Source organism: Eulemur rufifrons, chromosome 1 (assembly GCF_041146395.1).
Source record: "Eulemur rufifrons isolate Redbay chromosome 1, OSU_ERuf_1, whole genome shotgun sequence".
Classification (NCBI taxonomy): domain Eukaryota; kingdom Metazoa; phylum Chordata; class Mammalia; order Primates; family Lemuridae; genus Eulemur; species Eulemur rufifrons.
In genome coordinates, this window is record NC_090983.1 from 1,986,721 (window position 1) to 2,002,604 (window position 15,884).

At 51.3% G+C, this 15,884-nt stretch overlaps 1 protein-coding gene across 2 annotated transcripts in view; it reads left to right on the top strand.

The window, feature by feature from the left end:
• HDAC4 (histone deacetylase 4) overlaps positions 1-15,884 on the top strand; it is a 256,247-nt gene that overhangs the window by 165,495 nt on the left and 74,868 nt on the right. For both annotated transcript variants that reach the window (XM_069465509.1, XM_069465519.1), the window contains exons 5-6: positions 1,304-1,454; positions 12,715-12,835. In XM_069465509.1, the coding sequence (XP_069321610.1) occupies positions 1,304-1,454; positions 12,715-12,835 (272 nt within the window). The remainder of the gene's footprint in view (positions 1-1,303; positions 1,455-12,714; positions 12,836-15,884) is intronic.

Sequence of the window (15,884 nt, forward strand, 5' to 3'; positions counted from 1 at the left end):
GTGGCACCGTCAGGGCTCACTGCAGCCTCCAACTCCTGGGCTCAGGTGATCCACCAGCCTCAGGCTTCCAAGCAGCAGGGACTACAAGCGGGGGCACCACGCCCGGCTAATATTTTACGTTTTTGTAGAAATGGATCTTGCTGTGTTGCCCAGGCTGGTCCTGTCCTCTCCAGGGGGCTGTTACCGTGTTCCTAGTAGTTGGTAACCATTTACCTGTAGTTCACTGGTATGTCATTAACATGACAAAGAGTTTTCCTCACTTAACTTTTGCATGTTAATTTTTATTTAAATAAAGACAAAAGTTTTAATGTAGTCAACTGTCATTTTTTGAAATACAAGACGTCATTTATACACAGCAGAAAGCGCAGCTCTCCAGTCTGCTGCTGGCGTGTTTTGACAGCTGTGGGCTCCCTGCCGACAGCTCAACGGCAGAAGGTCCAGCACCTGGAACACTCCCTCCCGCCTCAGTCCTGCCTCCCCCGGCAGGCAGCCTTCTTCTGGTTTTCATCATTGTGCATTAGTTTGTCCTGTTCTAGAACTTGATATAAGTACAGTCGGCCCTCCGCATCTGGGGTTCCACGTCCACTGATTTGACTGGGGATCGGACCCAGGGGCTGGGGGGTCCGGCAGCTGCGTGGCCTTTCAGTGCCGACCCCGCTCTGCCCTCTCCCTCACGCCCTGTGCCAACACCCGTGTGTCCTGCTTGGTGGAGATCCTTCACTGTGTCTCGCATATCTGCGTTTATTTTTATGGCTGGGTCGTATTCTCCTGTGTGATTCTCCTGTGCACACGGACTGTCCGTGTGCTCACCGTGGAGGGGCACGTGGGTGGCGTCAAGGCTGGGCCGTGACCAAAGCAGCGGTGTGCTTCCTGGTACAGGCGTCCGCAGTGTGTTTCCGTGTCTCTCGGACAGAGAGCTAGGGATGGGGTTGCTCCGTCCTAGGACAGATGTGTGTTTGACTTTGTGAGAAAGTGCCAAGCAGCTTCCTAGGTGGGAATACCGTGTCACACTCTCTTTCATGCCATTCTCAAAAAGCCATTGCCAGCTTGCAGGGTTCCACGGCTCTTGGTGCATGTTTTCTTCTAGTATTTCAAGGGCTTTTATTTTCATGTTTAAGAGGTGGGAGGACATTTAGGGCCTCAAGCAGCGCTCGTTTCTCTTAGGGGCTGAAACTGGGCCATGCAGACAAGAGTGGGGTCCCTGATGGCACAGGGCAGACCTGCGGGGCCTGGGCTGGTTTCCTGGTGTCTGCGGGGTTGCCTGTCTGGAGCCCGAGCTCTGACATCTGTCTCCCTCCCGCAGCAACAGCAGGAGATGCTGGCCATGAAGCACCAGCAGGAGCTGCTCGAGCACCAGCGGAAGCTGGAGCGGCACCGCCAGGAGCAGGAGCTGGAGAAGCAGCACCGGGAGCAGAAGCTGCAGCAGCTCAAGAACAAGGAGAAGGGCAAAGAGAGTGAGTGCGGGGCGGGCGCGGGGGGCGAGCGCGAGGGCCGGGCAGTGCGGCCGGGCCACGGCGGCTCTCGCCTTGTCACCTGTGCTGGGTTCCCCAGAAGCAGGCAGGGGTGGGACCCGCCCCCTGGTAGGGACAGTCGGTGTCACTCTTTCTGTGTTTCGGGTCCCCCCATGTTCAGCTTTAGAGGGGAACCGGAGTCCGTGGCTGTATCTCATCCGGGTTGCAGGATTCAGTACTATTGCAGCTGTCTGGAGACTGTTGGGCAGTTCTCCTAACAGACTTGCAAGTATTAAAAACCATAAAGCACACCAGATGCATGGTGCATTTCATCTGTGGGTTCTGCCCTAAAGTTTTCCAAGTACTTTTCTTCTGGGAGCATTTTGTAAGTGCTGTAAAGCAGGTGTCACGTTGCAAGACAGCCCAGGGCTCAAGGGACACAAGCCGCACGATGGCCGACAGCTGGATTTTCGCATGTGCTCTCTTGACCCTAATTTTTGCCTCGTATGTTGGCTGTGCTTGTATGTGTGAAGACCAGCATGGCCGTGGTCTGTTTTCTTCTAAGGGAAGCCGGAACTTGACACTCGCCAGGTGACCGTTCTACTTGCTGTTCCCTTGTGTGAAAAGTTAGAGTGACGCATCTCCCACGGGACGGACACAGTGTGCCCGTGCTGCCGGAGCTGGCGTGTCCCCACAGGTGCCGGCTCCAGCACGAGCATTCTGCTCCCAGTGTCACCCCCAGATTTTGCCTTATCGAAACCCTGGGCCTGGTGTGTATTTGTGTTCTTTCTGTTGATAACTCGTTATTTTAAGTGACACACCCAGGACCTAATCACCGGAGCGAGTGCAGGCTCCCGAGTCCCTGCCCGGCCGCAGTGCTCTGTGGAACTCACCCGTGCCGTGGGAATACTGGGAAGAAGGCAAGGTGTGCGTTTCCCGCAGGTGACAGGACTCCTGCGAAGGAACGTGGGCCGCTGACTCCCCTGATGCTCACGAGTAGGGAGAGCAGGGTCTGCCCCTCCGCCATCGCGGGGAGGGGCGCTGGGCCGTGGCGCTGGAGGCCCCTGCTGCAGGCCCATGACAGCCCGGCTTCGGTGCTCACAGCCTCCTGGCAAAGAGGCTGTAGGTTGGCGTCTTTTTATACCGTGGGAGCTCCTGACGTGCATGAGCAAGGACGCGCTGTGCGGTTTAGCGAGAATAGATAATTTGTCTGTGGCCTGCAGTATTTCTTAGTATTTCCATCGTATTCTAAAAGGTTTTTGAAATCTTCACCCTTTAAAATTATTTTAATGTATTTTTTATATTTTATGGATTTTGGGGGTACAAGTGAAGTTTGTTGTGTGGCTGTATCGTTTAGAGGTGAAGTCTGGGCCTTCGGTGTACTCATAACTCAAACAGTGCACATCGTACCTGATAGGTGACTGCTCACCCCTCACGTCCCTCCCCACCCGCTTTCTGGAGTCTCCGGCATCTGCGTTCTACTCTGTGTGGCCATCTGTCCCCGTCCTTTAGCTCCCACTTACGAGTGAGAACATGCAGCATTTGATTATCTGTTCCTGGGATACTTCGCTTAGGATAGTGGCCTCCAGTCCCTCCAGGTTGCTGCAGGGGACATTATTTCATGGTTTCTATGGCTGAGTGGTGCTCCATGGTGTGCAAATACCACGTTTCCTGTATCCAGTCATTCGCGGGTGGAATCTTAGGCTGATTCCACATCTCTGCTATTGCAAATAGTGCCGTGATGGACATACAAGTGCAGGTGTCTTTTCAATGTACTGATTTCTTTCCTTTGGGGGGTCACCCAGCAGTGGATTATGGTAGGTCTGTGTTTGCTTCTTTGAGAAACTCCATACTGTTTTCCAGAGAGGTTGTATTAATGTGCATTACATTCCCACCAATTAATATTGAGTAGGTAAAAGAAAATATTTATAAAACACATATGACGCTCACAGGACCACAAAACAGAGACTCTGCCGGTATCTCCGTGACAGTTTAATTGATTATTTATTTCAACTATTTTTCTGTTGTTGTTTTGCTTTGCTTTTGGTTTTCTGGGTCAGTCTCTCCAGAGGTGTATCAATTTTATCAGTCTTTTCAAAGAACTAGCTTTTGGATTTATGAAAGTTGTCTGTTGAATATCTGTTTCATTAATTTCTACTATTTTTATTATTTTATCTTCTATTTTCTTTGGGCTTAATTTGTGGTTCCATTTCTAGTTTTATGAGATAGATACCTAGATCGTTGATTCCAACTTTCTCTTCCAACACATGCATTTACAGCAATAGATTTCCTTCCAAATAGAACCTTAACTGCATCCCACAAGTTTTGATGTGTAGTCTGACAATCTTGATATGTTCCACTTACAGTTAATATAATTATCAACATGTATATGCTTTATTCCATCATTGTACAGTATGAATTCTAATTATCCCAACTATTCTAATTGCCTTCTCTTGCTCTTCTTTATTTAGATTTTTTTTAATGATTTTTTTCTCTTCTGCCAGCGTGATAGTTAATCACTGTTTCACCATTCCTTTACTGAATATCCTTGGGACTGCAACAGGCGTCTTTAATCCATCAGAATCTAATCTAAATCAGTACTTTTGCCTATTCTCAGACAATGTAACGGTCTTGAAATACTTTAACTCCCAACTTATATACTGTTTTGACCTGTATTTATACTTATATTATTATTTTATACAGTCAGAATTTACTCAGACATTTACCCTTGCCAGTTTTTATTCATTTCTGTTTGTTTGAAGCATCATCGAGGGTGTTCTTTCAATATTCGCTTTAGGCCGGGCGCGGTGGCTCACGCCTGTAATCCTAGTACTCTGGGAGGCCGAGGTGGGCGGATCCTTTGAGCTCAGGAGTTCGAGACCAGCCTGAGCAAGAGTGAGACCCCACCTCTACTAAAAAATAGAAAGAAATTATATGGACAGCTAAAAATATATATAGAAAAAATTAGCCGGGCATGGTGGCGCATGCCTGTAGTCCCAGCTACTCGGGAGGCTGAGACAGGAGGATCGCTTGAGCTCAGGAGTTTGAGGTTGCTGTGAGCTAGGCTGACGCCACGGCACTCACTCTAGCCTGGGCAACAGAGTGAGACTCTGTCTCAAAAAAAAAAAAAAAAAAATATTCGCTTTAATGCAGATCTAATGGTGATGAATCCTCTCAATTTTTAATCTTTGAAGGTTATTTTTCCTGAATGGAGAATTGTAGGTTTGCATTTATTTTCTTTCAGCACCTTGAAGCTACCATTCCATTATCTTCTGACTTCCATTGTTAATCTCCAACAATTAGCTGTCAGCCCTATTGTTCCTTCCTTGGAGATAATCTTTTCTCTGGCTACTGTTAGGATTTTCTCTTTGTCTTTGGTTTTTTGAAGTTTAGTTCTGATGTGTTTGTGGCCTCTTTTGTTTTCATTTATTCTGCTTGCAATTCGTAGTTCTTAAATCTTTTTTTATATTTTTATGAATTCTTAGAGCTCATTATTCTTAACTTTCATTTCTGCAAATTGCAGCCTCTCCATTTAATCTGTCTGGGACTTCAGTACCACGTGTGTTAGATCAGTCCTCCGTGTCTTCTGCGTTTCTGAGGTTCTTTTTCTGTGTGTGTGTGTGTGTGTGTGTGTGTGTATGTGTGTGTGTGTTCCTTTTGTTTCTCTTTGCTTACGTGTGGGCTGTTTTCTTCTGATCTGTCATCCACTTCAGTAATTTGCACTTTACCTGCAAAATAATGAGCTTTTAAACTCATATGTTAGATCTTAACATTTATTTGATTTTCAGTTCTAAAATTTTCATGCAGCTCTTTTTCATAGTTTCCCACAGAATTTCTCAATCTTATTTTTTCTCTGCACATAGTAGAATCACTTTAGAGTCTGTGACCGATTAGGTCATTGTCTGAGGCTTTGGCTAGATTTTTCGTATCTGTTGTTTCTCTCGGTTTCTTTTTGTCCGGTTGTGTCCCGTACGCCTGGCTGTTGCAGGTTGCGTGTGCGGCTGTGTGTGCCATAAGCTGTAGACACGCTGTGGGGTCTGGGATGGTGACATACTCCCTTAGACCAGTCTTGTTTTGCTTCTTGTAGTTGATCAGAAGCATGAAAACTCCTTAATCATTTTAATCTAGTCACGTTTTGAGCTGATTCGGAGTTGAGCGTTGGGCCTTCTGAGGGGTGGTTTGTTTTTGGCCATCCTCACACATAAGGTGTAGTCCTTTGGGGCCCCACAAAAAGCCTGTGAGGTTTATTGGGGTTCTTTGCTTCTCTGGCCCTGGCCCTGTCAACTGCCTCTTCTCAAATCCACGGTGTCTCTGGAGCAGAGGCTGCGGGCTCAGCACTGGGCAGCTCCACTCCCTGGCGGTGGCCGTGTGCCCACGCTGCCGCGCTGCCCTCTGCATCGTGAAACAGAAGGTTCCGATATTTTGTCCAGACCTTCTGACCATTCCCAGTAGGTTTAATTTAATTACCTAGTTAGAATTACCTGAAGCAAAAATTCTCAAAGTTATATTATTGAGAACAAAATGTGCTCGGAGTACTTCAGTTTTCCTAACTTCCTGTTCTTTTCTTTTCTTTATACTGTTTATATTCTTCATTATGTCTGCAGTGAAAGGGTACATTTTGGTTTGTATATTTGCCTTTATATAATTCTTAAATTGCAAAATTGACTTTTTTTTTTTTTTGACAGATTCTCGCTCTGTCACCCAGGCTAGAGTGCGTGGTGTCAGCCTAGCTCACTGCAACCTAAAACTCCTGGGCTCAGGCAATCCTTCTCCCTCAGCCTACCAAGTAGCTGGGACTTACAGGTGCGCACCACCACACCTGGCTAATTTTTCTGTTTTTAGTAGAGACAGGACCTCGCTCTTGCTCAGGCTGGTCTCGAACTCCTGACCTCAGGCGATCCTCACACCTTGGTCTCCCAGAGTGCTAGGATTACAGGCATGAGTCACTGCGCCCGGCCACAAAGTTGACATTTTGTTTTTAATTAATCCTCCTTAGATTTGAAGTATTAATATTTCTGAATAGGATTTGTTTTTTTGTTTTTGAAATCCTTGTGTTCTAAAAGGAATTAAATAGCTATCAAGTAAATTCAGTTCATAAGTTTATTTTCAATGTAATGAATATTATACCAAACTATTAGTAATCCTAAATTAGAGTTGGGATATAATCTAATCTATATTATTATACCTATATCTGTACATTTTATAAATATTTGCTGTTTCAAACAGATGAAATATTATTTTCCCTGAGAGTATATAGCTAAAGCACTCTCTCAATTTTTAATTTATTTCTCTGTTTAACTATTTGTGAGTTCTTAGCAATTGTCTTTACACAGAAAACTAACACTTTTACAATTATCAATAACTGCAGTTTTCAATTTGCGGAAGTATTGCAATCACCCATTTTACTCTTGAAACAATAAATGCACTTTGAATGTGTTTTCACTTTGATAGAGTTTAAAGGAAGAACACTTGTGAGGAGAGGTTTTACTCCATGCCCTATCTAAATTTTGTACCAATATGTAAAAATAAACACGGACTCTGCGTGATGGCCCCAGCTCTGTGGCTGAGCAGGTGAGATGATGCCTTGGCCCGCCCAGCGGCTGCCCACGGAGGGGAGACTGCAGCTGTGGCGGCGGGAGGCCTGCGGAGAAGTCGAGTCGCAGGTGTGGTTGGCTGCATGTGCCGTGGCCTTTGCGTGCAGCTCCGGGCCTTTCCGCACTGGGCTGACGTGGCGTGTGTGGCTCTCCGGCCTCCCTGCAGTGTGCTGGTGACCTGGCCTGGGTCTGGGTGTCCATATTCTCATCTCTAAAACTCCGGGGGTGATCCCAGTGTGCCGTCCAGGTTGGGAGCGGGGAGTCTAGGGGGTCCTCTGGCTCCCTGTGCGAGGAACCTCATTATCCCGGAAGCCCCTCACCTGCCGGTGTGGCCTCCTTCGGGGGGCTGCTTTCCACTTGAGAAAGCTGGGTCCCTAGACAAGAGCACCTGGGCTCACAGCAGCCCCCGAGAGGCTCTGACCACGTCCCTGCTGCCCCCTTGGTGCTGTGATGCTCGGCACTTGCAGGGACCAGAGTGGCAGGCGGGTGCCAGCGCGGGGCCCACACGGGGGCTCGGCCCGGTCCTTCCCCCTCTTCTGGGGCTCACTTGTACCTCAGCGTGTGCCCTACTTACTTTTCTCTGGAGCAGGGAAAATAGTTGTTTATCGAGGAATTGCAGTGTAAGTTTTAAGTATCAGCTAGTTGACTTGTGCACAGCTAGTCAACAAACAGCAGCCCCTCAGATTGCTAAAAAGCAGCTTAGTCCAAATCACTTCCTCATAGTTCACGGCCCCTTCCAATGAAAATACCATCTCAAGGCTCACAGAACATGGAAAGATTTGACTTCAGAAAACATTTTGGATCCCTGAACAAGTCAAAACCCATCTCGGCACTGCATGCTAAGCGTCGTCCACCCTTAACTGCAGCGCCGGAATGTTCTCTGCTCCCCTCCAGCCCTGGCGGTTTTCACTCTGTGGATTTGGGTGGTCAGGTTTTATTATTAATAATAAACTGTGTGCAGTCGGGTACTTGGCAAGCTGGCGAGGCCTCACAGCCCTCAGAGTGTGGCCTTGCGGTGAACACGCAGGGCCGCAGGCCGCCGCGGGGGACGCCACTCGGGGGCTCTTATGTAAGCAGGGCCCAGGGGCCGGCATCTCCCCCGTGAAGGGGTTCTTGTTATGCCGCTTAAAGAGCGTTTGTGGGGGCAAATGCAAATGGCACGAACGTCTCCAGTTCTCGAGCATCTGAAAATACAGTGCAAAGCATCTGCTGCTCAGTTTCTTGGATTTTTAAAATGACTTTCTTATTGAATATTTAATAAAAAGTTTTGTTACCCTTGAAAACGTTTACAGCACTTTTAAATTTAAATAATTCTTCAAAAAGGTTTTGTGATATTTAAGAACTTTTTAGTCCTTTTAAATTTAGACAATTCTTCACTTTTATTTATTGACACTAAATAGTGCTGTTCATTTGAAAGAATAGCAAATTCTTGGAATTTGTGGCAGTTTCCATCATGTTTAGCATGAACACGCTGTCTTCAATCAGCCAAGTGTTTACTTAGGTTAACTACGTTTGGGAATCTGAGACACACTGTCCTTTAACATGAACTCAAAGGAAAAGATCCAAGACAAGGCCGCTGTCTGCCTGCTGAGCCGGGCGGACCCGGCACAAGTGGGTGTTTTCACTGTTATTTACAAGCTGGGCCCTTTCGGGAATACGGTGCAGCCACTGGAGGAAGGTCCTTCACTCTGTTTAACAGTGACGCAGGAAGCTGGCGTTTACAGGCCGAACACCTGATCCTAAAAGTCATTATTTGTCCCGCTGTGAAGTCCAGCCTTCCTCAGAGGCCCGTGGGGACGGGGGTGGAGGTTCAGGAGCTGTCCCAGGCAGAGGCCACGCAGAAGCCTGTGGCAGATTTTCCGTCCAGAGTCACCTTGTGCAGGGGCCCAGGGCGCCCCTCAGCCTGCTGTGCCCACGTGGGGAGGAAGCAGCCCTGCCCCCCAGCGTGCTGCTCCTGCCCCCACGCCCTCGCCTTCGTCCCCTTCCTGCCCAGCGTGTTCCGCAGGGCTGTCCCGGCCACCCGGCGCGAGAGTCTTTCTCCTTTACTCACCCGTCCATCCCCGTCACCCGGTGGGGTCTCCGTACATGTCTTTCAAGTGGACGGTGACGTGAGTTAAGCGACAAAGTAAAATTCAGAGAAGTTTGCTATCTGTTGATTGTGTTTTCTGATTCTAGAACCTTCATTTAAGTGGGAAATCTGTTGACAGATGAGTATATAACCAGAAGTGGGGGACAGGGTGGGTAAATACATACCTGGAAGTAGAGGAGCAGGGTGGGGTCAGAATCAACCTCTTAACTTTCGAGTTCTAGTAGAGTCCAAAGAATGAAAGAAGATCTCTTCGTGCTTGAAGAAGGCAGCTGCAGCCCGTGTTCCTGTTCACTGCCGGCCAGGCCCGTGCCGAGGACCAGGAGCTCCGGTCACACCCACCTCCCCTGCGTGGAGGGAGCCAGCGTAGGTGCCTGGCTGGTGGTGGCCGTGGGGAGCCGGGCAGGGCCCAGGCTTGTGACCATGCCACCGTTTGGCACTGCGGTGTCACCAGGGTGGGGAGAGGATGGGGTTCGCAGGGACTCGGCAAGCACGGGGTGTGCCGTTTGCTCTGCTCCTGGAGGGCCTGCGCTCTCCCGCAAGGGGAAGGTGGGTCCACGTCCGTGGCTGTCGTGTTTTCGGAACCTGCCTTTCTGAGGAGGTGGGGCTTGGCTAGCACCCAGGTTTGGTCTGCTGGGAAATCTTGAGGGACGTCCGCAGCCTGTGCTCTGAGAGCTCCTCTGCCTGTCCTGCTTTGTGTCCTCCACGCCAGGAGCAGCACTTGGGCAGGGCCCTGGGTCATGCCCTCTGGCACCTGGGTGGCCATCGTCGTGGTTGGCGACTGCGCTGTGACTGCTTCTCCGCCCCGTCAGCAGCACTGGGTGATAAAAGTTAAAAGGAAAAAACCATCAGCAGTGTAAAAATCAAAGCTACTCCTTTCTCTTCTTTCATCGGTGGAGAGAAGCGAATTTCATACACTTCTGGCAAATTTGCTTTCTGCGTGTTCAGTCACTCCGCTGTGTCCTTTGCTCACCTGTCTCCCCGCCACCCAGCATTTCCCGGGTTACTGTTGTAATGGCGACAACTTTGTGTATTTGTAAGGCCAACCCTCCGGTGAATGTCTGGGGTCTCTTTCCAAAGCTGCCAGCTTGTTGCCAGGGGTCTTTCGGGCGCGCGAGCGGCCGCGCATCTGGGAAGGTTGGAAGCGCCCTGAGCGTCTCCATCAGCGCGTGGCCTCCTGGCAGGCGCACTGCAGACGGACGGACAGTCGGGCAGGAAGCGCTGACGAGTGATGTCCAGGTGCAGCTAAGGCCGGGCTCCTGGAAGCAGAGCTGTGAGGTTACAGGTTCGGTCACCGCTTCCTGTCGCCTGGTCCAGGGATCTCTCCTGTGCCCCCCACCCACCCCCAGCAGCACTCGCTGTGGTCACAGCATCCCTGACGCAACCTGTCCTGAACTACAAGATCTCAGGCCACACGAGAGCTTCTCTTCTCAAGCAGTGAGGTGGTTTCCTGAGACCCCGAGGGACCCCCGAGGGCGAGCCTGGTGCGTCATGACGGACCCTCGGGAACCCACACCGGCATCAGTGCGGTTACCTCTCCCCGTGTGTCCTGGCTGTCTCCTCAGCTCGCCCGCAGCCTTGGCGGACCGTTCCGGGAGCTTGTTGCTGTTGACCCTCGTCCACACACCGTGACCGCGGCAGGACGGCGCTGTGCGGTGCGCAGAAGTGTGTGTGACCGAGCGAAGTCCCACCCGTGAGCACTAACAGATGCATCTGTGTGTGATAGGGCCTCAAGGAAAAGATAAACGCCCTGGTGATAGTAACAATTTATGGGCAATTTCAAAGTGTCCACAGAACCTCATACACTAAAATCCACTTCAGGAACATCGGAGCGAGTCATGAAAAAAATGTTACTAGCAAATAACTAAATAAATGAAAACTCAACTCCCCAACAACAAGGATAAAATAAAAATGATTAAACCAACGAAGGGTTTTTTTTTCAATGAATTGCAAAGCCTCAAGGAAATGGGGGAAATCACAAAGGAAAAGCTGGAACAGACTTCGTAAAAACAAGCATTTGAATGCTGCAATATCCAGGTTTTAAAAGGAAACAAGAGACGGGGGTGATTGTGCACACATGTAACCGCCAAGAGCCGCGCTCTGGGGCTCCGGTGACACCTGGCAACGGAAGCAGCCTCAGCTGAGACTCACCTGACCACCTCTGTGTCCGCCGTCGACAACTTGGGAATGAGGACACCTATTTATAGCTTTGATGTGGCTGGAACGTGCCCGGGATGGCACACTCCGGGAGGCTCCCCGTAAGTCCGTCACCGTAAGAGAAGCCAGCAGCTCCAGTGGGTACAGCTGCAAAACACACAGACCCACGGCACTGCCACCACCACCACACACGTCACAGAAGGACTCCCCGGGACAAGTAAGCCAAGGACATCAAGCACATCGCCAGAGATCACAGCAAGTGCATGCCCAGTGCCCAGGGGTCCTCAGCACACTGGGGTGCTGCCTGCAGCCGCGTCTGGGCTCACGGGGACCCGTGTGGGGCGGGAGGCCCGAGCCTCTGGTGCACGGTGCGTGGGACGGTGTTGGGGGGTGGTGTAGACAGACGTTTTGGAAGCCTTTTAGCAAGATGTTTGAAGGGTTTTATGGTATTAAGTTCGTTAGATGTGATCGTTTTCCTAATCTTTCCTAAGCAAGTTATTCTAAACATGGTCCATGTTATCCGTTCATAAATGCTCATTGCTACGTGGTTTCTAACAACAAAAAATGCCTCCTGCTCAGGAAATGGCTTTGTAAACCGTGCTTCACTTGCCTCGTGGAGTGTGTTGTGGACCATCAAAGATTCTGTTTGGCTACGACGCAGCGCCAGGGAAAACACGTCAGGTTTTCCCAAGTGGGGTGGATGTAAAAGGACCGCGTGGTCCCGTCGTGGATCTGAGGCCGCAGTGTAAACGCAACAGGACCTGTGCTCAGGTGCTGTTGCTGGGCAGGGGTTTTTTGTGTCTTTGTTTTCATCTGTTTCTCAAATGGGGCTTTGAAAAACAGTCGCCACCACCACAGGGAAACCACAAAGCACAGACTCGACTTTCGCCCGACTTGGTCCAACCCCCTTTGCCTGAGCCGGGCTGGCGGGGACAGACGTGCCCTCTGATGCAGCTGGCACAAGCCCGGCCGCGGGTTGTGCAGGTGTTGCTCGTGGGCCTGCCGTGAGGGGCTCTGTCCCTGTCCCCGTGGGCCGTGCGTGCTGCTCTCTTTTGCACGAGCCCCTCCAGGATGCCGCCGCTTTGCAGGAGCAGCGGTGGAACCGCCCGGCCAGCAACTAGTGCAAAGTGTTCTTTACGTGAGAACATGAGAACTGCCTTCAGAAGTGGGTTTGCGTTAGTGTCTTTCTGATGCTCAAATCTGTGTTCCGAGTGGAACGCAATCATGCAGAAATCTTGACGGGAAGAAGACCCCCTGTTAAAACCCTCCCGGGCTTCCCTGATGTTGAGGAGCATTTGCAGCATCAGCACCTGAAGGAGAACCGCAGCCTCCATCCCTCCGTCCCTCTCTCTCCTCTGCGGCCCTGCTGCCCGGCCCTGCTGCCCTGGGCCACACGTCACCCACCGCTCTGCTTTTTCCCCCACAGGTGCCGTGGCCAGCACAGAAGTGAAGATGAAGTTACAAGAGTTTGTCCTCAATAAAAAGAAGGCTCTGGCCCACCGGAACCTGAACCCCTGCATTTCCAGCGACCCTCGCTACTGGTACGGGTAAGTGGGGGTGCGGGGACTTGCGGACCCCGTGATGCGGCCACCACGTGCTATGGTGGTGATGTGACATGGTGGTGGATTTGAGCGGACCCAGCTCTTTGCTGTCCAAGGCAGGTGGCAGGGTGAGGTCTGGGGGTCCCCAGGCGTGGTGGCTGCCCACACGGGGTGGGCCCATCTTTGGAGGAAACGAGAGGAGTTCCTAGGGCTGGTACCTGTCATGATTCTTGGCTTTTTGTGCCATTTTTCAGCCACAACAGGAGCCACTTAAACCGGAACTCTGGTCTAAATCATCTGTGCGAGTCTGCAGCGTTTCCACCCAATGTCTCGCCGATTCTTAGGCAAGTCAGTGAGCACCTGTGGTGTTCTATTATTTTATACTAAGGCCCCTGCCAGAGCCCACGTAATTAACAGCGGCCACAAAAGAGCCTCGTTTGCACTAAGCACTGAAGGAAGCCACGTGCCGACTCGGCAAGCATCCTCCGAGGCCCGGTTAGCGGCCGGCTGGGCAGAGTGGCTGAGCTGCGTGGCTGGAAACGGTCGTTACGGGTGACAGGCGTTTGCTTTGAAACCCAGTTTCCTGCTGCTCTCGGGGTCATTTCGTTTCTAGGAAGATCCCATGGGGTAGTTTTCATAAATCAAAATGCAGCCAGTAATTTCATCGGGAAAAATGTAGCTATTTTCGAGCCTGGAAATGGGCAACTATTACAGTAAAACTCCGCCAAACCTATCGAAGCTGTGCCGTTCATTCCGGTAGATGCCATCGGTCAGCGCAGCAGAACTCAGGCGCTCACAGGCCGTCCGCCCGCCCCGCGGCTCTCGGTGGCCACTGCATGTCACAGGTGCTCCGAAGCTGGGCTCTCGCCGGAACGCGCTGCTGTAGCATTTGTGACAAAACCTCACAGAGGCGAGCGAGGCAGCAGTGTGAGGGCAGCCAGGCGGCGTCACTCAAGCGTGGCGGGTCCTGGGAAGTGCTGCCGGCCAGCCACGTTAGGTCCTGCTGACAGGCGCTGGTCTGTGGGCTCCCCGCGGGAGACTCAGCCACTGGACTTGTGGGAAAGCTCTGTTGTCCCACTGGTCGGGGTGGGGTGGGGGCTGCCAGGCAAAGGGGCAGGGGACAGAGTGTGGATGCAGTTGGGGTGGTGGCCCCGGGCTCGAGCGGGAAGGGTGGGAGGAGAAGCTGGGGAGGGCAGGCTCCAGGCCTGGGAGGGGATGGAGGAACCTGAGGGTGTGGGCCGTGGGGGCCCTGGTCCGGGGGCTCTTAGGGGGCAACAAAAGGAGCCTTCAGAGAAGGAGTGGTTCTGGGGGAGGCAGGCCGGGGGCAGCAGCGGGGCCAGAGGGTATGGGGTGGCAGGAAGCAGGGTCGCAGCCTGGGGCAGCTGGGCCAGCTCCTCGGGAAGGGGTAGGACCGTGGGGCGGGGAGAAGAGGCTGCAGTGAGGGCAGAGGGCTGGGGGAGAGGTGTCCTCTCCAGTCAAGAGGCCACAGGAGAGGGGGTGGGCTCAGGCAGCAACAGGACATTAAGGAACTTGCTAAGAGGTGGGAAATGAGCGGGGGGCTTCCAGGGAGTAGGTGAGCAAGGAAATACCTGAGGGAAGAGGGAAGGACTCGCTTTTCCTGGAGGCCCCTGTTGAGCAGGACGCCCACGGCAGGCGTCTGGCTTGGAGCTTGCCCTGGCTTAACGGCCGGGGGCTGCCCTATTCCCGGAGGGGTTTGGGGGTATGCAAGCTGCAGGGGTGAAGAACTTGATCTCAAGGAAGTCAACCAGGGGACAGGTTTGTTTTCACTGAGTGTGGCGGCTTTCTTGTTTTGACGTCTGAGGACCCTAAACCAAACATCATGGAGTGAACACTCAAGTTCACTTGCTACACGATGGCAAAAGCGTTGTTAGAAAACCGAGTCTTCATGGGGAAAGAACCAAACCTCAATCCCAGCTTCACACCACACCGGATGATTTGCTTAGACATCATAGACATAAGTATAAAACCTTAAACCCGTAAAACTTCTAGAAATAAATGTAGGAGAAAGTTTTCACAACCTTGGGAGAGAGGGATAGGCAAAGATTTCTTAGGTCACCAAAATCATCAGCTGTAAACCCGAAACTGGAAACATTAGGTTTCCCCAAACTGAAACATTTCTGCTCCTTGAATGGTTCCACCGAGAAAACGAAAAGGCAGACCACAGACCGGAGGGATGTAGGGAATCACAGTCACCCCTTGGCATCCTCAGGGACTGGTTCCAGGACCCCTGTGTTTACTCAAACTTGTACACACTCAAGTTTGCTCAAAAACAACCTATGTGTAAGTGGACCCTCGCAGTTCAAAACTGTGCTGTTCAGGGTCATCTGTACTCACAATGGATATATCTGATAAACTACTTGTGTCCAAAATATATAGAGAGCTCCTACAACTCAGTAATAAAAACACAAGAGCCCACTGGAAAAAAATATGTGCAAAAGACTTGAACAAGTACCTCAGGAGGCGGCTGTACAGAGTCCTGCCCTGGCCCCAGGACAGAGTGTGGGGGCCAGGCCGACAGCTGCCGCCCACGGTGCCACCGCAGATACACCAGGAGACGTGCGAATCAAAACCACTGTGAGCAGCCACTCCACACCTGCTGGGTGGCTGGAGTCAGACCCGGTGTCGAGGAGGGTGTGAAGGGCACGGACCAGACCGCCACATGTTGCCTGTGGGAATTTAAATAGCAGCCACTCTGGGAAACAGTTTGGCAGTTTTTTATAAAGGTAACTATCCACCTGCCTCAGGACCCAGCAGTGCTCCTCCTAGGTATTATTTACCAAGACAGACGGAAGCATGTTTACCAGACAGACGCACTCCTACAGTTGTGGACACCAAAGGATGGAAACAGCCCAGGGGCCCATCAGCTTGTGAACGGCTGCACAGACCAGGACCCCCAGGCACTAGAACACTAATCTGCAAGAACGCAGAGCGCACTGCTGATACCTGCAGCCACTTGCATAATCCCAGGCACATTGTGCCTAGGCAAAGCGGCCAGACACAGCGTGCATCCGAGTGACTGCATCAGTGTGCAGGT